This window comes from Oryzias latipes, chromosome 6 (assembly GCF_053564925.1).
Source record: "Oryzias latipes strain Hd-rR chromosome 6, Olatipes_Hd-rR_3.1".
Classification (NCBI taxonomy): domain Eukaryota; kingdom Metazoa; phylum Chordata; class Actinopteri; order Beloniformes; family Adrianichthyidae; genus Oryzias; species Oryzias latipes.
Window position 1 is genome coordinate 5,619,462 of NC_136242.1, and position 22,288 is coordinate 5,641,749.

Genomic DNA, 22,288 nt, shown 5'->3' on the forward strand with positions numbered 1-22,288 from the left:
TTAAAGCACCTGGGGGAGTAGGAGTACTTGTGAAAAATACGCTTTTGGAGAGTTTTTCTATGAGAATTGATCAAACTTATGATGGGATCCTGTCTTTACGGTTTGTCACAATTTTCCTTTCTAGTAATCTCATGCTACTGTCCCCTGAAATCTCTGCCTGGGGGCGCAATGCATTTCACTCATCTATGCATCTGATGCTGATTCTGTTTCTGTATACTTGAATAGTCGCATAGGATGATATTCCCTCTAGAGTTGTGTTAGACACACCATCAAACAATCAAACTTTCTGAAAGATTCTAAATGTTGTGTTTGGAATGGGAGGGTAAATCCAGAGAATGATGGCTTCACCTCTATGTCCTTTAAGGGTAAAGCTGTGGTGGACTACATTGTCATCCCGCACACTGGTTTAAATGAGTGTGTTGAAATTAAAGTCCTCCCCCCTTTGGAGCTGGTAAAAAGCAACGAGTCTGATCTGATGAACCTAATTAATGACAGAAGTTAAGTCCCTGATCATTCAGTGTAGGGTTGTGCCGATGGACGATGTCATCGTCCATCGTGATGGGTGACTGACATCCCGATGTAGAGACACCATCGTGATGCCACGCCCCCGCCCGCTGCGAGTAGACACCTTAAGCCGCGGTTACATGTGCAAAATATCTTGATCTGATCAATGGTCGTATTAGAATCCAACTGTGTATATGGTCCCAGAAAAATGTTTTCAGAATATAACAAACGTTCACATGGGTCACACTTTCGGTCGGACTAAATCATTCGCACATGCGCAGTAGGGTTTGAAAAACCGGAATGACTGAGGATATGACTTCCACCGAGCGGCTATATACATTGACATGTCAGCTCAGTAATATACGAGACGATCTTCTAAACGTGCTTTTAATAATGTTACGATTATTATGAAACACCTGGTCGCCTGTTTTAATCCGTGTGGTCAGCGCTTTTTCTGATGAAGAGCGGAGCCGGAAAGAAGCCAGGATCATTAGCAGTTTGCTAACACGGGCTAACAACATTAGCTTGGGTGGCGCTGCAATCTGCATCTTGGCTGCATGTAAACATGTGGGAATAACATCAGCCTTTATTTAGTCGGGACACGACTCAAAACACAAATCCACGTGATTGTTTGAACGGTTTCTAAGGACTGAGCGACATTTCTGCTTTGAAGCTCACACCGCCGCTGTGTGTGTGCGCTGACGATCCGAGCTGTGCTCAGACACACACTTTTAGACCTGGTTCTGAGTTTGGTAGCCCGTTCCCCTAGAGCTGCGGGACGGATCGCAGTCCTAAATCTCCCACACATAGCGCTCATGTAACAAAGCACCCTTCCCCTCAAACACAAAGCTGTAAGTCTGCGCTCCGCCGGTCCTCTTGACTAGTTAAGTGCGGGAGCGGACCACTTCTTTTCTATTTTGTTTGTTACTTTTTTTTGTTAAAGTCACTTCCCTCAGTTTATACTGGATCATCGCGGATGAGTCATTATATGGGAAATAAAATACTAAAGTAATATAAAGTAAAATAACGAATAGCAATTATATAAGACAGATAAATTAAAAATAGCCCCCCCCCCCACGACGATATCATCGTCCATCCCGATGGTTGACAGCAGACATCGTCAACGGCCAATTTAGGGGACATCGCCCAACCCTAGTTCAGTGCTTTTTATGTGATTTCAAACCATTGAAACAAACGTTATAAATAAAATGGAAATTGGTTTCTAAAATAAAAAGCCAGTCAGAAAAATGCCTGTTTATTTTCTGGAGTCAGAAGTCTGTTGTGAGTCTCAACGTGAAATTGGTCTTCAGCTGAGGGAAGGTAAACAAACACAGGAACATCTGAACCATTGTTAGGATTGGTTTTGTAAAGGTTTATACAAAGAAATGGATAAAAAAAACGAACTATAAAAGAAATAAAGGAATATGTCAAACTAAACAACCGATACTGGAAAAAGTATTTAAAATATAAAGAAATGGCCTGAAAAGAGATCTTCTTACTGTGTTTAAAAACTGTCAGAGTAGGGTTGGGCGATGTCCCTTAAATTGGCCGTTGACGATGTTTGCTGTCAACCATCGGGATGGACGATGACATCGTCGGGGGGGGGGGGGGGGGGGTATTTACATTTTTCGTTCTTATATAACTGCTTTTCGTTTTTTTGTCATTTTATTTCCCAACTAATGACTAATCCACGATGATCCAGTATAAATTGAGGGAAGTGACTTTAACAAAAAAAGTTACAAACAAAATAGAAAAGAAGTAGTCCGCACCCGCACTTCACTAGTCAAGTGGACCGGCGGAGCGCGGACTTACAGCTTTGTGTTTGAGGGGAAGGGGGGGGGGGTGCTTTGTTACATGAGCGGTATGTGGGAGATTTAAGACTGCGATCCGTCCCGCAGCTCTAGGGGTACAAGCAACCGAACTCAGAACCGGGTCTAAAAGTGTGTGTCAGAGCACAGCTCGGATCGTCAGCACACACAGCGGTTTGAGCTTCAAAGCAGAAATGTCGCTCAGTCCTTAGAAAACATTCAAACAATCACGTGGATTTGTGTTTCCAGTCGTGTCCCGACTAAATAAAGGCTGATGTTATTCTTACATGTTTACGTGCAGCCAGCAAGCAGCACCACCCAAAGCTAATGTTGTTAGCCCGTGTTAGCATACTGCTAATCCTGGCTCCGTACAGAAAAAGCACTGACCTCACGGATTAAAATTCAAATGATGAGCGAACAGGTGTTTCATAATAACCGTAACATTATTAAAAGCACGTTTAGAAGATCATCTCGTATTTTACCGAGCTGACATGTCAATGTATATAGCCGCTCGGCGCTGTTTAACATTGTTTTGTATTGAATTGTTACATTCAATAAAGTTTGGGGGAAAAAAGCCGCTCGGCGGAATTTATATTCCCTCCGGTTTTCAAACCCTACTGCGCATGTGCGAATGATTTATTCCGACGGAAAGTGTGACTTTAGTGAACGTTTTTATATTCTAAAAACATTTTTCTGGGCCCATGTACACGGTTGGATTCTAATCCGACCATTGATCCCATCAAGATATTTTGTACATGTAACCGCGGCTTATGGTGTCGACGCGCAACGTGGCGGGGGCGTGGCATCACGATGGTGGTCTCTCCATCGGGATGTCAGTCACCCATCACCGTCCATCGGCACAACCCTATGTCAGAGTGATTTTGATCAAAAGTTTAGATTATTTAAAAGACGTTTCAGGAGGGGTAAAGCTCTTCAGCTACAGTTGCAATAATCATTCAGTTATTTTGGAGGGAAATTAATCAACTTGGACCTAAAAGTAGAAGGTAAATTCCACATGAGATTCTAACAGACTATGGAGAATCTGTCTTCCTAACAGAGCAGCTGTTAAACAAGTGGGAGTTAGATTCTAAGAACTTGTTTGCCTGTAATGGTTGTTCCCACCTGTTGATGACCAGTTTCTTCTGAATACGTCCAAATCCAAAAAACTGCTTAAAGACCGTAGTAGAAAACTTTCTCTGAACTGCTTTGATCAAATAAATCCAGATATTACAATTGAGGAAGTTCTAAAAGTCATTGAGAAAACTCAATTTTATAAAGCTGCTGGTGTGGATGAACTGTTGAACCAGGTTCTTCAGTGTCCTAAATTCTTAACTACTTTACATCGTCTCTTTAGATTCTGATTTAAAAATGGATTTATACCATCAAGTTGGTATAAATCAATAATCAAGCCGGTTCCAAAATCCCCTCAAGAGTCCCTCTGAATGATAGAGGCATTAGTCTGAGTACCGTGTAGAAGGTGTTTCTCTAGCACTCTAAATAATCGGTTATCTGAATATCCAGAAACAAACCAAGTCCTTGTAGAGGAGCGGAATGGATTCAGGAGAAATACAGCGTGTATTGACCATATTTATGTTTTGTCCTCAGCGGTGAGAGCTAGACTGCAAGACAGTAAAAGTACCTTCGTTTGTTTTGTGGATTTTTAAAAAGCATTTGACTGGATGACTTTTTGCTATCTATGTCAATGATTTAGCTAAAGAAATTAAGAAAGCTAACGTAGGTATCAATATTATAATAATAATAAAGCATATTACTTTATTCAGATGATGTTTTGATAGCTGATGAGGAAGTAAAATTACAAGGAATGTTAAAAACAATGAATGATTGGTGTAATAAATAGAAACTCACTATCAATGGTGATAAAACACAAATAGTTCATTTATGAAAGCCTAGTGTACCTCAAAGTAATTTTCAGTTTTATTTGGGTAAAACTACTCTTATGCTTACTGATACTTATAAATATGTTGTTTTTGTTTTTCATCAAAATACGATGTTCTCAGAAGGAAAGCAGCTGTTATCAGATTCTGCTGGGAGGAGCTTGGAGCAGTGATGAACAGAATGAAGGTCTGTCCTGAGTTCAGCCTTGACACGTTTAGTCAATCGTACGATGCCATGGTGGGATCTGTGTTCTTTGATGCTGCAGGAGTCTGGGGTCATGAGATGAGGTCCAAAACAGAAGAATGAGATACTTCCTGGTGTACACAGGTTCACCACGAAAGCTGCCATAGAGGGGGACATGGGGGGCTTTGTGATCAAACGAAGAGCAGACTTTTACCTGAAGAGAGACTTACACGAGGAATTTTTGATTGGGATAGAGCTCATATTTATCCCTGGTGTATAGACGTGTGTAATATGTTGTCCTCCGTAATGTAAAATAGTTAATGTTAAAGAAACTTTAGTTGATTATTGTGAAAAAGACTGGAAAGTGAAAAAAACAAAATTACGAACTTATTTGCAAATTAAGGATAAGTTTTTTACTGAGCCGTATGTTATGTACAATTTAAAAAGAGGACAAAGATCCTTAAGACAAAGATTTAGTTTGTGTGGGTGGGTGGAGTGTCCCTGCCCCAGGGGGAGGAGTTTAAATACCTTGGGGTCTTGTTCACGAGTGAGGGATGACCGGAGCGTGAGATTGACAGATGGATCGGAGCAGCGTCCGTAGTCATGCGGTCGCTGTATCGTTCCGTCGTGGGGAAGAGAGAGCTGAGCCAAAAACGAATAATTGACCGGTGGATAGGGCTGTGACGGTGTCGGATGGGGTCATCACCGCGGTGATGAGGTCATCATCGCGGTTATCGTCACAGCCCTACCGGTGGATCTTTGTTCCAACACTCATCTATGGTCATGAGCTCTGGAAGTCATGACCAAAAGAACTAGGCCTGCACAATATACCGCAAATTTATCGTTATCGCGACATTAAGCTGTTCAATATGCATACCGCAAAAGACGGTGAAAATCGCAATCAATGGTTACCTTAAATGTGCTAAAACAATCTCATGGCAGCTTGAAATATTGAACAAATGAAATAAATCCCTTTATGCATTTAACCAATCGGAAGGACCCGTTTACGTTGTTGATCAATCAGATGAGCCCTTTTATGTTAGATGTTTGACTCCTACGTCGACAAGGGTCATTTGGTGTATCATTTTTAAACTGTTTCAGTGAAATGGAAATGATGTTTTTGGTTGTTTTGCTATTTGTTTATATACCGCGAATTATATCGTTATCGCAATATTAATCACCAATATCGCATATCGCGAGTTTTCCTCATATCGTGCAGCCCTAAAAAGAACCAAGTTCCCAATACAAGCGGCTGAAATGATCTTCCTCCGTAGGGGGGCTGGGAGCTCCCTTAGAGATAGGGTGAGAAGCTCGGAGTAGAACCGCTGCTCCTCCATATCGAAAGGAGTCAGTTGAGATGACTCGGGCATCTAGTCCGGATGCCTCCTGGACGTCTCCCTGGAGAGGTATTCCGGGCATGTCCCACTGGGCGGAGGCCCCGGGGAAGACCCAGGACACGCTGGAGAGACTATGTCTTGTCAGTTGGCCTGAGAACGCCTCAGGGTCCCCCCAGAGGAGCTGGAGGAAGTGGCTGGGGCGAGGGAAGTCTGGGCATCTCTGCTTAGACTGCTGCCCCCGCGACCCGGTCCTGGATAAGCGGAGGGAGATGGATGGATGGACAAATATCCTCCACTCAGAGCAGGAGTGCTCCCCCTACAGGTGGATAGACGGGGCTGTAAGGGCGTTCAGAGGAGGAAAGACTGAGTGGTCTGTGAGCTGCCAGTGGTGGAGGATGAATTTCATTTTTATTTTATTGTCCTTTGTATGAAAAACACAGACTTTGTTTGTATGAGGTAATAGAAAAGAAATGTCCTGATTTGTTTTGATTATCTGAAGATAAAATCTTATGTTGGCTTTTTGAAAATGAAATGTCTTTTTTGCAACTTTTGTGGCAAAGGCCTGGACAATAAGAATGGACACTTTGTATTCTGTTAGACTGATTGGGTGGGTTATTGTATATTGTTATGTTAGTTATGGGATGGCCATTTTCTGTCTTCCAGTGTCATATGCATGTTTGATACATGAGTTCATGACACTTCCATCAACTCTAACTGTAACTCAAACAGTTAACACCGATCAGCTCCTGAGGATTCAGTTTAGTGTCTGACGCGCTTCTGTCTCATAAAATATGCAGCAGTCTTTTCCTTTGATTTGCATTTTTTATTTGTATTTAAAAAACTGAGTCAGAAGGAGAAAATAAGTTGACTTTGTACAAGTTGAGGAACTTGATTGACCAAGAGCAGAAAAGCTGGTTGCAACAAAACAGGTGGATAAACATGGCATGAAAATTTAAATTATCCTGGTTTTGTCTTGTTAAATGCAGATTTCTTTGAAGTTGAAGGCTCTTCTGTTTCCTCACTGGCTCTTTTCTGTACAAAGAAACTTTCCAAAGATATTTTGTTGTTGTTTTGCTAAATACTGTCTTTTTTCCTTGCTGATACATGACCATGCAGCCCATAAATCAAGTGATGTTGTCTCCAAATTCATCATTACAGCTTCTTCAGTTTTGGGAAAACATAATTAAGGAAGCTACAGACAAAATCTATAACTTTGTACTCTCTAGTAGAGGTAAGATTGGGCCTAAAAAAAGTCCAGCCCGACCCGACACAGGCCCGCGGGCATTAAAGCCGAACCCGGCCAGAACCCGACAAATTAACTTGATTTGCAGGCCCGAGTTCAAAGCAAACCCGAAATTTCAATTTATCCCATAGTATTTTTGACAGAAAAAAACGCCAGATTTCTTAAAGTTGAAATAATCTACATATTTTTATTTTGTTTATTTATGTTTTTTTTAAACCCAGTATTTTTATTGAGTTTTACATTATACAAACACAATTACAGAGTTCTGTTAGTCTGAAAGACAAATTACTACAAGAAGTGTTTATAATAAAGCTAAGGAAAGAAAACAAAAAGAAACAACAAAAAAAAACCCATACCATTCCCTGTCACTGCCACAATCAAACCATCACTCCATCACGCATGACCTGTACTATATGCTACCACATGCAGCTAAGCTGCTGTAGGCTTATATGACTAAATAGCTGGAAATGTTCTCAAAAAGGGACCCCATAATTCTTCAAACATATCAGGAGACTTTTTGAGTGAACACCTAATTTTCTCCAGTTTTAAACAGGACATGATATCCTGTAGCCACTGTGAATAAGACGGGGGAGAGGTATCTTTCCATTTAAGCAGTATAGCACGTCGTGCCAGGAGTGATGCAAAGGCTATACAGTGTTTTTTGGCAGTACCTGAAACAGCTTGGTCCTCCACAACCCCAAAAATGGCTGTTAATGGATTTGGTTTTAAATTTGTGTTAAATACACGAGACATTGTGTCAAAAATTGTCCTCCAATATGCATTCAAATGAGGGCATGAAAAGAACATATGATACAGAGAGGCATCTGTAAGATTACATCTTGTACATAGTGGACTAACTGTGGGGTACATAGAAGCCACCTTTACCCTGGGAATATGGACCCGATGTACCACCTTGAACTGAATTAGTTGGTGTCGAGCACAAAATGAAGATGAGTTTACCAGTTTAAGAGCAGAAACCCAAGTATCATCTGATATAGCAAGGCCCATATCTTTTTCCCAAGCCATCTTAAATTTATCCACAGAGGAACATTTAAAGTTCAACATAATGTTATATAGTATAGAAATAAGACCCCTCCTGGATGGATCTAGTGAAAAAATCTTGTCAGTTATTTCTGTTTCTGTGGTAGTTGAGAATTGTGGTAGTTGAGAAACAAAGAAATGACGTACTTGAAGGTAACGAAAAAAATCTGAATTTAAAAGATCAAATTTCTCTTTCAGTTGAGCAAATGAGGCAAAGGTATCCTCTATAAGTAGATCTTTAAAGCGAGTGATACCGCTGTGATGCCATCACAGGAAACCTGAATCCATAGTAGATGGCTTAAAAAGGTGATTCATGGCAATAGGACTCCAAATGGAGAAACTGTGCAGGCCAAACTGTTTTCTAAATTGAGACCATATCTTCAGTGTGTGTTTAACTACAGGGTTGTTAAGAGATGCAATACAACTTAAAGGCAAACCAGAGCCAACATAGGTCAGAGGCGAGAGATTGTTGTCTTGGCAGAGCTCGAGCGTTATCCCGTTAGGACAATCCAAGTTGTCATGGTAGAAAGACCAATTCACAATATTTCTTATATTGGATGCACCAGTGATGAAAGTCCTCCGGGAATTCCCGGAAATCCGGGTTTTTGAGCAAACCGAACGTACTTTCCGGGAAATAAAGACCTGATCTCTACGGATAAATCGCTTTCCGAATTAAAAAATGGTCTGAAATCAGCTAATTTTAGCTTTATTTTCTATATTTCTCCGCAGATCGCTTCCTCTATGGTCGTGGCCATCTCTCCGTCTTCCCGGCCTAATTGACCAATGACGGGACGTTTTAGTTGCTTTCGGATGCGTCGACGGGTCTGATTGGCTCTGTCTGCACCACGTGGTCAGCGTGACTCGCTTCCCTAGAGACCAAAACTGGCGGACCCACGCTAAACTTTCACAAACACATCTGAAGAGTTTGCGATCAAATTTGTGTTAAAATAATGGCAGGCATCGTCATTATTGAGCGTGGTCACGACCTCAGTTGTGAGAAGACGATAAAAAACAAATTGAAGTGGTCTTGGCTGGAAAAAAAAAGATTTTTAAGGTAGTGTAGGTCAAATACTTTTTTGTGTAAAATAATCTCAAAACCACATTTTGAAATAATTTCAATTTTAGTTTTGAGTTTCAGTTTTTATTTTGAATACATTTCTCTATCTAATTTATTTGTATTTCCTAATTACCATGATTTAGTTCAGTATAGTTGACATTAATTATAAGTATTTGATGGTTTGGACCCGCACTCCCTTAAAAAATAATGTTTACAATGTTTAGTTTAGTTTGTATGTTTGTTTTGATATTTCCCAGATTACTTAGTATTGGTGTTAAAGAATTGATGTATTATGTTATAGAATTATAGTTTAAAGCAGATCCCATATTTTGATGTAATTATAGTTTGAGAAAACAGTGCAAGTGGATGTTGTACATCAGTCATTTCTAAAGCAGAAATAATGTATAAATAACTGAGGTATTTTCATAGAATATCATAGTTACTGGTGTTCTTTTTGCCATTTGGGGCTTTGATGTTACTATATTTTAGCAATTGTATGTTTTGCAGCTTTAAGGAAAAGCGTAGATTGTAGGATTGTGTTACTTTGAGCAATTTTCCAAATTCTTTTTTAGGACCAGCAAGTCCTTAATGGAGAGTCAAACTAGGGGTTTGAATGACAAATCATGATGCTCCAATTAGTCTTAGTTTCTTGATAAAGAAGTGAATAACTAGTTGCCAGAATGCACCAGAATGCATCTAAGACCACGTATTTTTCCAAAATTTCGCTCTGTGCCCGCCATATCGCTCAAAGAAAAGTTCAGGGATTTTTTCCTTGCCTGACTTTCATCACTGATGCACAGTAATAGAAGCAAAAGTTCGGCAGGACAAGCCCCCCTTCTATTTTAGTTTTTTGAAGGTAGATTTTATTTAGACGAGGACGTTTACCATGCCATATATAGGAAGATATAAGAGAGTCTAGTTGCTGAAAAAAAGAGCCAGTAATGAATATTGGAAGAGTTTGGAAAAGATAAAGAAGTTTAGGAAGTATAATCATTTTAACAGAGTTCACTCGTCCAACTAAGTACATTGATAGGGAAGACCACTGCCGGACTATCAGTTCTTATTTGATTTAGATAAATAGCAAAATTTTCTTTGAATAAATCTTTATATTTTTGGGTAACTGTGACTCCAAGGTAAGTAAATCTACTGCGCTCGACTTTCAGGGTGAAACCATTAAAGTCTAGGTTCCGTGCTGCTTCATTGACTGGAAAGAGCTCACTCTTACTAATATTCACCTTATAGCCTGAAAAACTGCCAAAATGACTGAGCAATGCCAAGGCAGAGGGAAGAGACTGAGCTGGATTGGAGACATAGAGCAATATGTCATCTGCATATAAGGAGACTTTGTGCTCCACACCTCTTCTCCTAATACCGAATAGGTCTTTACAGCTGCGAAGTGCAATAGCAAGAGGTTCTATCGCTAAGTTGAAGAGTATAGGACTCAAAGGGCAGCCCTGTCTGGTCCCACGGTACAGATTAAAGGGGCTTGATATTTGGGAGTTAGTGCGAATCCTTGCAGTGGGCTCAGAATAAAGTAACTTGATCCATAGATTAAAGGCAGGGCCAAAACCAAATTTTCTCAGTGCAGCCAGCAGATACGGCCACTCGGCCCGATCGAATGCCTTTTCTGCATCAATAGTAATCACACATTCAGGTACGTCTTCAGGGGCAGAATAAATTATATTGAAGAGCTGTCTAATATTAAAGTATGCCTGTCTTCCTTTGATGAAGCCAGTCTGATCCTTGGAAATAATGGTAGGAAGAATGCTCTCCAATCTATGAGCTAGGACTTTTGCCAAGATCTTAGCATCTGTATTCAAAAGTAAGATGGGTCTATATGATGTGCAATCTGTAGGATCCTTGTCTTTCTTTGCAATGAGTGTAATGCAGGCCTCAGTAAAGGACTGGGGTAATCGATCCAATTTGCAAGATTCTAAAAAGACTGAACGGAATATCGGTGAGAGTAACCTGGAAAACTTTTTAAAAAATTCTGTAGGGAAGCCATCTGGACCAGGACACTTATTTGACTGCATTGACTTGATGGCTGCAACTATTTCTGCCTCCAATATGGGTTCTTCCAATTTTTTCCGTGAGTCCTCTGAAATAGCAGGAATATCAAGATTGCTGAAAAAGTTATCAATGTCACTGCCATCCCCATGGGACTCTGAGGTGTAAAGTTTAGTGTAGAATTCTTTAAACGTTACATTCATTTCTGAAAGGTCAGTTGTAGTTCGGCCAGGACCTACTTGTATTTTGGAAATAGCCTGTTTTGCTTTAAAATCTTTGAGTCGGTTGGCTAGTAATTTGTCAGACTTATCTCCATAGCTATAGAACATGCTCCTGTTTTTTAGAAGCAGATGCTCAGTCTGGTGGGTAGTTAGCAAGTCAAATCTGGATTTGAGTTCAACTCGTTTCTTGTACAGTGCTGGACACTTGTTTTGGGCATATTGTCTATCGATTAGTCCAATTTGGTGAATGAGCTCAATTCTTTCTCTATTTGTTTTGCGCTTCAGGCAAGCAGTATACGAAATAATCTGTCCCCGTAGGTAAGCTTTGAGGGCATCCCACAGTGTAAGATATGATATCTGTGGATCAACATTAGTGTCAATAAAAAAAGTTATTTCCTTTTCAATAAACTTAGTAAAATTAGTGTCCGATAGAAGAACAGAATTAAATCGCCACTGCCTGCTTCCAGAGATAATACCAGGGAAAGACATAGATAGTGTAAGAGGGCAGTTGTCAGAAATTACAATTACATTAAAGTTTAGGCCAACAGGCCTTGTGATTCCAAATCATAGACATGAGTAACCTAGCAAAGTCTCGCACTACAAGTAGAGGTAAGATCGGACCTAAAAAATCCAGCCCGACCCGACACAGGCCCGCGGGCATTAAAGCCGAACCCGGCCAGAACCCGACCAATTAACTTGATTTGCAGGCCCGAGCCCGAAGCAAACCCAAAATTTCAATTTATCCCATAGTATTTTTGGCAGAACCCCCCCCAGATTTCTTAAAGGTAAAATAATCTACATATTTTTATGATCATGATAAATGTATTTGCACAACGAAATAACGCTGGAACACAGAATAAGAGGCCAGACAAAGAGAGTGAAAGAGAGATCTTGATGCGCACTCGCTTCATTACGTGGAGAAATACTGCAGCCGTGGCGGTGCGTGTTTGCGGGCTTGGGGAGGGAAGATTACATTCACGACACGTGCGCAGAGCGTGCCCTGGCTCTGCGACTGCGCTTGTTTAGTAGTAGGTATATAGCAATGACCTTACAGCGCCTTCTCTGTTTTAACCAAATTATTTATTTATAACAAGTATTCCTTAGTTTAGTATCCACACATTCTTTTAGTATACATTTTTATAAACATATTGTAACGACCCAGAATTGGGACAGAGCTGCGGGTGGCCTGCGCCCCCCTCTTTCTGCCAGTTGCTGGACCACAGTGTATGTCAATCATCGGTGGGCTGGTGACTGGTGGGATAGTGGGGGCGGGGTCTACCTGTGTGTGTGTGTGCGTGTGTGTGCGTTCGGTGAACGTTCTCCCTCTGAGTAAGAAGAAGCTGGCTGTGCCTTTCGGTTCGTGCGGTAACCGTTCTGACATACAGGATTAATAAAGAGCTGTTTGACAGCCGCCCGCCTAAGGAGCTTCTTTGCAGCCATTTCAATATATTTATTAAAAAAGTCAGCGAGAGAGAAGCCCAGCCCGACCCGAACGTAATGATTGTCATTTAGTGCCCGACCCAACCCGAGTTTCGGTTCTGACTCAGGCTTAAGATCTTACCACTACTCTCTAGTATTTAAAGGGAAAATCACTTGGCTTCATTTATGACTGCTCTGTACCCATTTTTGTGGAAAAACAAACCTCTAACAGAACAAACTTGTTCTTAATATGGAATGGGGCTTATAAGTATTTATTCAGCCACCAACTTTGTTCTCCTACTTAAAAAGATGACAGGCCTGTAATTTTCATCAAGAGTAAACCGCAACTATGAGAGACAAAATGAGAAAACAAAATCCAGAAAATTACATTGTCTGATTTTTTTAACTGTGAAGAACACAGTTGGTAGCTGACTTTTTTGCCCCACTGATGATGAATTATGATATCAGAGCTAAAACACATGCATTATACATGCATTAAAGGGTGAGTTTCTTTGATGGGCAGCTGACTGGACCAATGTCTGGACACAAAAATCTCAGTTTGCTTCAACCTCCACATTCATCCACTTCTAAATGGATTTTTCAGTGAATCTGTGTATGTTTGTGCATGTACACAGTATGCAGAGGTAACGCTCTGAGGTAGTGTAATCAAGTGACTTTGGTGTGTTGTCGTATTGAATGGACAAAATGTCTCAAAAATAAAAACAATTCCAACTCTTTGTGGATGGGTTAGCAGCCTGGAATATGGAGTCAAGACGTTTTTTTTTAAAAGGCTCATTCAAGCCGCTTACTCGTGTTTACTGCTGAAATAAAGGTTTACTGAGCTGCTGAAATCCAAACCCCTACACAGACGTGTGACATTTGCAGCGCCTGGATATGACCTTTTGACTGCTCTTTACACACTGAAGACAGGTCACCTGCTCTCACACTCACACCTCTGTCATGGAGGTGAAGCTGTGTGGGAGGAGCCCGAGGAGACAAAGTCTCCGGACTAAAGAGAATCCCATTTATCCCCCCCCCCCAAAAAAGTACAAATATGAAGATTATTCTGGGATCTCTCTTAGCTGCTCTTTTGTTATGCAGGTTGTGTGCTTGGAGACAAAGTTGTGTGGAAATACCTTTCAGCTGTGGCCTGACCGAGGTCCCGTCAGAATGCACCTCTCATCCTGACTTTCCTGTCATCACGCTTTCCTCTTCAGATGGACTCTCCAGTCTCCACCTCAGCTCCGCCTCCCCTTCACCTGCTGGGCCCTCTCACCAACAGCAATGACATCTCCTCTGCCTGTGAGCAAATCATGGTTCGCACGCGCTCAGTTGCAGTTAACACAGCGGAAACTGCTCTGGCAACCGAGCCCGATTGCCTCGGACCCTGTGAGCCAGGCACGAGTGTCAACTTGGAGGGAATTGTGTGGCAGGAGACAGAAGATGGTAAGCAACCAGACCGCACGGGGCCACTAGGCCCCCCCATCCACGGCTGAGCAGTTCTTTGTTGTGTCCGCTCGTCGTTTCTCAGAGTACAGAACTGGCTTCTCCATGGTGGCAGTTAGAAAACGTCCTGTGTCTCTGCAGGGATGCTGGTTGTGAACGTGACCTGGAGAAACAAAACTTATGTTGGCACTCTTCTGGACTGCACTAGACACGACTGGGCCCCTCCAAGGTGCAAAAACATCCAGATATTTTCTGTGCGACACTTTTTTGTCTAGGAAGGAAAAACAAGGAAATAGCTTTAAACATCTGATATTCATTTAAAAACAAATCTTTAGAATTGGGAAAGAAGGAAACAGTGACAATATAAGTATTTTTATTAGCCTCGTGGAAATGAAAGAAAATATTTTGAGATATTGTTTGTAGTTGTATCCATTTTACTCTAAAGGGTTGAGTTTGAACGTTACTTTTCAACCGAAACTTTATGAGCAAAAAGGGGATTTCAAGCTGACAGCTAAAAAAAGAAATGTCATCAAACGGATTTTTGTTTTCGTGACCGACCACTGCTCAGTATTTGACGGTGTTTTTCTCCTGGGCTGTGTTGTTCCAGGTTTTGCGATTCTCCCACCAGCGACATGGAGATGCGCGGCGGTCGCGGCCGCGGTAAGAGGATGCGCTCTGGGAGCAACGTGCCGTCGAACGAAAGCAGCAGTACCTTCGACAGCAAAGGCAGCAAGACGCGCAGTGCTGCTGCAAGCAGCAAAGGCAAAAGAAGCAGCCAAGCAGCCAGCAGCACGGATGATGCCAAGGCCAGCCCATCCTCCGCCAAGAGGAGGACCAAGCCTGTGTCTGATGTGGAGCCCACCTCCAGCTCTGAGGACTCCAAGGTATCTAAACGTATGAGGACTAGCCCTGCAGGAGGAAAAACTGACCCTCAGTTTCCTCCACAGCTGGAGCAGAGCTGCCCGTCTCCTGTTCTCATTGACTGCCCCCACCCTAACTGCAACAAGAAATACAAACATATCAATGGACTCAAGTACCACCAAGCCCATGCCCACAATGACCTTGACGTCAGGTTGGACCAGGATGGAGACAGTGAATACGGGGAGGATCCTGTCCTCCATCCGGACCTGGGCTCTTGCGGCACCTCCGGCCTCTCCCCTGCCTCCTGCATCACCCCTAAGGGGAGAGGCTTTGATGCGCCCTTGCCATCTCTGAGGCTGTCAAAGGTTAAAAAGACAGCAGGGGAGCCTGAGTCGCAGGGCACAGATGGTGGCGAGGAAGAGGCGTGTTTGACTGATGAGGCCAGTAATGATGGGGTCGATGACAGAAAGGCCAGAAAGCTGGCAGGAAGTGGAAAAACTGAGAAAGTAACACAGAGGGCAGGGAAGTTGGGCCGGCCTGGGACCCACACGAGTCCCGGGCCAACATCGATGTATTCCTTGCAGTCGTCTCCACCAGCCGTAGGCTCAGTGGTTCAGTGTGTTCCCAGCAGTCCCCAGTCGAAGACCAGCCAACCTAAAGCGGCGTCACTCGCCGACACTGTTGCTCTTTCCAAGGACAAGAAAAAGAGAGACAAAAAGAAAAAAGATGGATGGAGGGAGGAAGACGGTCCATATGCAGTTAACAAGGCTGCAAAGTCAGAGGAGGCCAAGGGTCTGTACTCGGAGACTTCAGAGGCTTTGCTCAACGGCTGTGTGGAAGTGCAACAGAGCCGTTTGGCCAGCATGAAAGCTGAGGCGGACAAAGTGTACAGCTTCTCTGACAGTGCGCCCAGCCCCTCCCTCGGCATGACCGGCAGGGTGGAGCCTGGGCTTGTGCCTCCCTTACACCTAAACCAGAATGGTGGCGACAACCTGTCAGTCAAGACCAGCAGCCCCGCCTACTCTGACATCTCTGATGTGGGGGAGGATGGAGAGGGGAAGGCGGATGGGATCAAAATCAAGCAAGAGCCTGACCAAGGACCCCATGAGGGGGCAAAGAAGGCGCTATTTAGCCCTCAGGGTCCCAGGAAGGAATCACATTTCTACCCCAGCTATGACTCTTACTATTCTCCAAACTACCCGAGCCGGAGTCCTGGAGTGGCCCCCGCTCCTCCCCCTCATGGGGAGGACACCCAGGTTAAGGTGAAGAAGGAAGAAGACCTCGATGTGCGAGAAGAGGCAAAGCTGAAGGTGGAACCTCCAGAGGAAAGTAAGGTAGAGATGGGAAACCAGCAACCATCAGTCATCCAACAGCGCTCCAACCTGTACAGCCATCCTCTGTACTACAACCAGTACTATGTCCCTCCCTACTCTTATCCTCCTGATCCCGCTTACCATGCCCAACTGCTGGCCTCTAACCCAGCTTATCGTCAGCAGTATGAAGACAGGCAGAGGCAAGCGGACAGGAAGGGGGAGGGCAGAGATCAGGAGGTTTCTGTTAAAGAGGAGTGGAAGCAGAAAGCCTTGGTGCCGCCAACTCAGTCCAACCCCAGCCTCACAGACCTGGGTGCAAAGATGGGGTTGAGCTCCTCCAAGGCTAAAGACGCTGCCGCTGCATCAGACCAGGCCAAGTCTGCTATTACGCCGAAAGGAGAGGATCCCAAAGTCCCTGCAGCCCAGGGGGAGGGTATCAAGGTCAAACCCAACGAAGCACGGTACCATGGGACAGAGGAAGTCAAGCCAGGGGTGGAAGTGGGCAGGCCAGCAGCTGTGGACCCTGCCATGTGGTACAGACAGGTAAGTGACGGCGGGCTTCAAGAACTAACGCTGTTCTCTGTGATTCTGCTGTTAGTGGTGTTTCCTCTGAACACAGAGGTTCTTTCCATCCATCTGTCCGTTTTCTTAACCCGCTGCATCCCTTTCAAGGTCACGGGGTTGCAGGACTCTGTCCCAGCTACTGTTGGGCAAAGGCAGGGTACACCCTGGACAGCCTGTCGCCAGCCTGTCGCAGGGCCACACGATCACTCCTACACACTCACACACCTAGAGACACTTTAAAGAGTGACCAATGAACCTGTCGAGCATGTTTTTGGACTGTCGGAGGAAGCCGGAGTATTCGGAGAAAATGCACACATGCACAGGGAGAACATGCAAAGTCCGCACAGAAAGGTCCCAGCTGGGATTTGAACTAGGGTCCCTCACTGTGACGGGAGAGTGCCAACCACTGCACCACCCATCGAGGATCGCAGATCTTAAGCCAATACGTCTTCTGAACAAACAGTAACAGCAGAGGTTTGAGGCTTTACCACCATTTCTCTGTAACCGGTCAGGTTGTTGAGGTCAGGGGTTCGATTCCTGAAAAATCTGCAGGTTTGAAAATGCCTGACTAAAGAGAACCCATATTTCTGACTCAGAAGGAAGCAGAATGTTGTAATGAGAGATCTGGACAAAATCTCATCTTTTAAGAAAAAGAAGTTTATATTCCAGAAAAAGCAGCAGGTCGTCTGCATCGTTTCGTCTGTCCTCCCAAGTAATCCTATTTTGGACCAAAACCCATGGAACAAGATGTCTAAATGGACCCGTTTCCAAAGTCAATGCACACACACTGATTACTCTATTTTCTGTAGTATAGATTGCAGGAGCCAACAAATCTATAATTTAGAAGAAAAAAAACATCCAAGTCACACTTTTGGGAGAAAAGTACGATGCTTCTGAACAAATCCACCAGGCCCGGCGTAATGCTGCTTTCACACTATTAACATGAAGAATTCACGCCCGCTGCCTCCTTTTCAATGCACGGCAAATTCAATGCTCCACACTTGTCCAAGAATGTTCATAAACTAGACGCCACCGCTGCATGTGGGAGGAGCTACTGTCAGTTTTTGCCTCATCGCCACATGGAAGCATTGACCGTTCATCTCAATGAGTGGCAGACACAGATGATGATGAGAGATCAGGTTTCTGTTTTTACAAAGTTATCGGTGAGCCTGACTCCATGTCTGAACAACGGTTCATTCAGTGCTCCTTCTGTGTCTCTGTAACTCCCTTTAATGACTTGCTGTTCCACATTAGTCCAAGAGAAAATAATAATAATAATGTTCAGGAGGAGATCGATCAGATTGGTTTGGATGGAGCTTCTTCTTCTTCTGCGTTGCTGTCAGTAGCATCACTAATGCTCACACTTACAGTGCCCTCTAGTGGTTATTAGTGGGAAACAGCTGATTGTTAGTTGGTAAATAACAAAGAAATAAGCCCATCTTTAATTTTTAAATGGCACCTTTTAGTCACTCCGGAGTAAAAGTCGCAAAATCACAAGCTGTGTTCACACTGAGAGTGATCGGGGTTCCTGTGGTGTGGATTGAGCGTCCGCTGCAGCACAGCGGTTTAGAGCATCGCTGCACAAGGTGTTGCACCACTTTGAGAGTTTAATAAATCCTGAACTTTGGCAAAGAAGACGGGTCGTGTCATCCAATCAGGAACTTTGCCATCGCCCGTGATGTCTTGGTAGAGTTCAATACCAACATGGAGGAGAATCTGAGTGTTCTCCTGAAATCATTGTATTTTTCCTATTTTCATCTAGACAGTAATAAAATAATCCTCACATTATTTTCTTCATTGAATTTGTTTGCATCCTCGGGCTAACGCAGGACAGCAAGTTGTCAAACAGAGACGAAAGGTAGCGGCTGTCATTCAGATGCAGCTCCTGCTGTAGGTGTAATGCTCTGAGGTAGGGACGGGCCCAGATCCTTTTTTACGTCCGATACCGATAACCGAAATTTCCCTGCAACTGTGGCCGATGGCTGATATTTGCAGATTCTTAAAGGTTAACAATAACACAAAGTTTAGATTTCCTTTTTAAATATCGGGCCGATATCAATGAACTCAAATGATGCAAATACTGGCACCGATAAATCACCCATCCCTACTCTGAATGATGTCATGGATGCAGACATGGAGGCGTGATGCTTTTGTAGAGCACCTGATCTCTAAAGCCTGTGTTGAATATGAGAGGAACAGTCAAAACTTCCATGTAGCCATCAGGCTAAGAACTGAGTAGCTCCTCCCACACTCGTCTAGAGTGTGCAGTGGTAGGGCGGTCAACCTCTGATCGGAAGGATACAGGTTCGATTTCCGCCTTGCCCGCCGTGTTGAAGTGTCCTTGGGCAAGGCACTGAACCCCACCTTACTTGTTGGTTGGCGCCAGTGTTGGTCAGCGGAGCCGCCATCAGTGAATGGGACTGTAAAGCACTTTGGGCCTTGAAGGAAGGTAGAAAAGCGCTTTATAGGTACACTGCATTCACCAGTGTCAACTTTATGAAGACATCTCCAGATAAGCATCGAGCAGCGCATTTGACGGGCGTCCAAAGAGAAGCATCTAATGGAAATTTGAAGCGTGAATCGCATTGTGTGTGAAGGCAGCATCACAGCGGGACAAATGACCTGCGTGCATTTAGAGCAGAGGATGGTGATTGTGGGAGAGCTGCAGGACCTGTCAGATAGGGGGGTGCAGGGTCCAGTTGGACACCAAAAATGATTCTAACCTTTCTGTCCAGCAGGAAGCAGACTCACGGTTGTGGTCCTACGTTTACCCGAGCAAATACTCGGAGGCGCTGAAAGCTCAGGAAGAAGACCGGTGGAAGGAGGAGAGGGAGCGGAGGGGGAGGGAGGAGCGGCAGCGGCCCAACGACGGCGTCCAGAAGGAGGCGGGGAAGGAAGGGGCAGATGGCAGGGCACAGCCGCTCCCCGAGGAGCACCAGGACAGAGGGAGGGAGATGCGCTTCCCCCACATGCAGTTCCCCTCGGCCCTGCCTCAGCACCAGGCCTACATGCCTTACCTGCAGGGGCCGTACGCCTACAGCCAGGGCTACGAGCCCAGCCACCCCGGGTTCAGAGGCATGCCGTCAGTCGTGATGCAGAACTACCCGGGTGAGAAGACTTTGGTTGACCTTTGTCAGCCAGGGAGTGTGTGGTGGGGGTCTTCAGAACAGTCCCATGTTTTGGTGGCTGTCCTGAAGCATGTCTGCCTGGTTGGGATGAGCTGAGCCTCTGAATGCTCTGTTCTTAGACGCGTACCTGCCTGCCGGCTACGCTTTCTCCTACGGGGGGAAGGCAGCAGTGGGGGAGGACGGAGAGAAGTCGTCCCGGTCCAGTCCAGCGCTGAAGCCGTCCAGCGAGGCCAAAGCTCTGGATCTGCTGCAGCAGCATGCCAGCCAATACAAAAGCAAGTCCCCCTCCACCCAGGACCAGAAGAACCCCCATGAGCGAGAAAGGGACGCCGCCCGACCTCGATCGTCCCCATCGCAGCGCCTCCTGCCCCCCCATCATCATGTGGGGTACCCTCTGCTGTCGGGTCAGTATGACCTGTCCTACTCTGCAGGTGAGAGTCTCACACCTGAACGTAGCCGGGAGTGTTCAGGTCCCGTTTCTATGGCAACCGTTTCAGCTGCTCTTTACCGTTGCCTGATGCCAGCCTGTCCTTCCGTTTGTGAAGTCTTTGTTCTTGATCCAAAATGTCCGTCTCAGTCTTTTGGGAGGAGACGGCAACATTTTCTTTCCCTGTACGCTTGGCTGTTTGGTTTTTAAGGAGGAATGTTTCTGACAACCCGGCGTTTCTTCCAGGCTTGTCCTCTTCGGCCATCGTTGCCGGTCAGCAGACGTCCAGCCCGTCCATGTATCCTCCTGCACGGAGGTGAGAGCGGTGAGTCCCGCACACACGTCCCGTCCCCCCCCCCCCCCCCCCCCCCCCACCCACCCACACACACACGCATGGACAGGCTCACAGGTGCTGCAGTCATGTTCAGGTCACATGATGCACTTACAGGAAGGTACCATTCGGAGTGGGAATGTCAGTCAGTCCCTCATTGATGATGGGGGATACGCTCTATGAATGTCCCACCATGACATGGGATTACGGATGTTTAAGGCTGTAAATCTCCTCTCTACACACTTTCTACACTTTTCTCAGAAATGAACATTTCCACACTGGCTCTCTTTTTAAACTGTCAAAGTTTAAACCTTCATAAAAAAGCTGCAGGGGTTATAGAATGAAAACAAAGACCTGATTTCATGTAATTGTGGCAAACTGAACACATTCTGTACAGGAGACGCACCGAGGAGGAGATTCATTGGCAAAAAGTCAACAGCCAATCAGGAGGCACAACACAATGTGCTGTTGAAAAACAAAACCGTGCTTAAGTGAACTGAAAAACGATCTGGGAGACGGCTAAAGGCAAATGGGGGCAGCGCTGGATCTGAGGTCCAGTTCAGACTCTTGAATCCGGAGTCAGTTTATCCCCCCCAGCTGGACTTTTGCCCCAAAATGGATCGATAATACTCAGATATGCATGATCTGTTCCCCAAAACATAGAGTATGAATATTGTAACGTTTGAGATCGCTGATTTGTGATATTTAGTAAAAATACACGTCAGGTAATGTAATTAGTGCTCTAAAATTGCAAAATGGTGTTGGATTTCAATGCAAAAACGGAACAAACCAAATGTGTAAGGGTGACTGGAAGGAACCAAACTTTAAATGTCGGTGAAGGTTTCAAAGCTATCGAGCTTTTGGTAAAGAAAGTCATGAGACCAAGGTTCAGTTAGAATCAGTTTGTGACGGTGTAGAACCGTCAGCTGCCGCTGCAGGCGCACACGCATGCACACACGCTCGCACACACACACACGTGCGCATAGACGCGCACGCTCGGACCCGGTAACACGTCATTTACATCAGCTTACCCTTTTCATTCCGTCCCTATCCCTCTGCAGGTAGCCCTGGGTGCACACTAGGTTGCCGACTCACCATCCCCATGCATACATTAACACGAAGCACACACGACGCCAACATTAACGTTGGTTTGTTTACCCGGAAGTAACCCGGTAACCCGGAAGTGGTCATGGACACCCTGGGTCATGTGACGCATCGGTCACTGTTTGTATTTATTTTTGTTGATGATTATTGTTATTTTTCTGTACACGACACAGAATGTTTAGTTGAATGAAACTGTTTATTTCTGTATGTTTATTTATGTTGTTGAACAATGCAAACACTTCTCCCTGTTTTCTCTTTGGACTGATGGAGAGCAACGCCCAGGAGGAGGGGCTTACCACTTAAAAGAGAACCAGATACAGCTGTCAGTGTGGGAGTCTGAGTGGAGAAGTTGGAGAGTCTGAGAGGAGAATTTGGAGTGTTGGTTTGGAGAAGTCTAT

General features: G+C 44.5%; 1 protein-coding gene across 19 annotated transcripts in view; it reads left to right on the forward strand.

The window, feature by feature from the left end:
* LOC101169179 (zinc finger protein 609) overlaps window positions 1-22,288 on the forward strand; it is a 46,321-nt gene that overhangs the window by 7,516 nt on the left and 16,517 nt on the right. For 5 of the 19 annotated variants that reach the window (XM_023955512.2, XM_023955509.2, XM_023955511.2 and 2 more), the window contains 6 exons: window positions 13,934-14,162; window positions 14,304-14,391; window positions 14,770-16,879; window positions 19,636-20,008; window positions 20,148-20,459; window positions 20,702-20,771. In XM_023955512.2, coding sequence (XP_023811280.1) covers window positions 13,934-14,162; window positions 14,304-14,391; window positions 14,770-16,879; window positions 19,636-20,008; window positions 20,148-20,459; window positions 20,702-20,771 — 3,182 coding nt within the window. Of the gene's footprint in view, window positions 1-13,933; window positions 14,163-14,303; window positions 14,392-14,769; window positions 16,880-19,635; window positions 20,009-20,147; window positions 20,460-20,701; window positions 20,781-22,288 lie in introns of all 19 variants that reach the window. The other 14 variants (XM_078948305.1, XM_023955515.2, XM_023955514.2 and 11 more) reach the window with 7 other exon arrangements.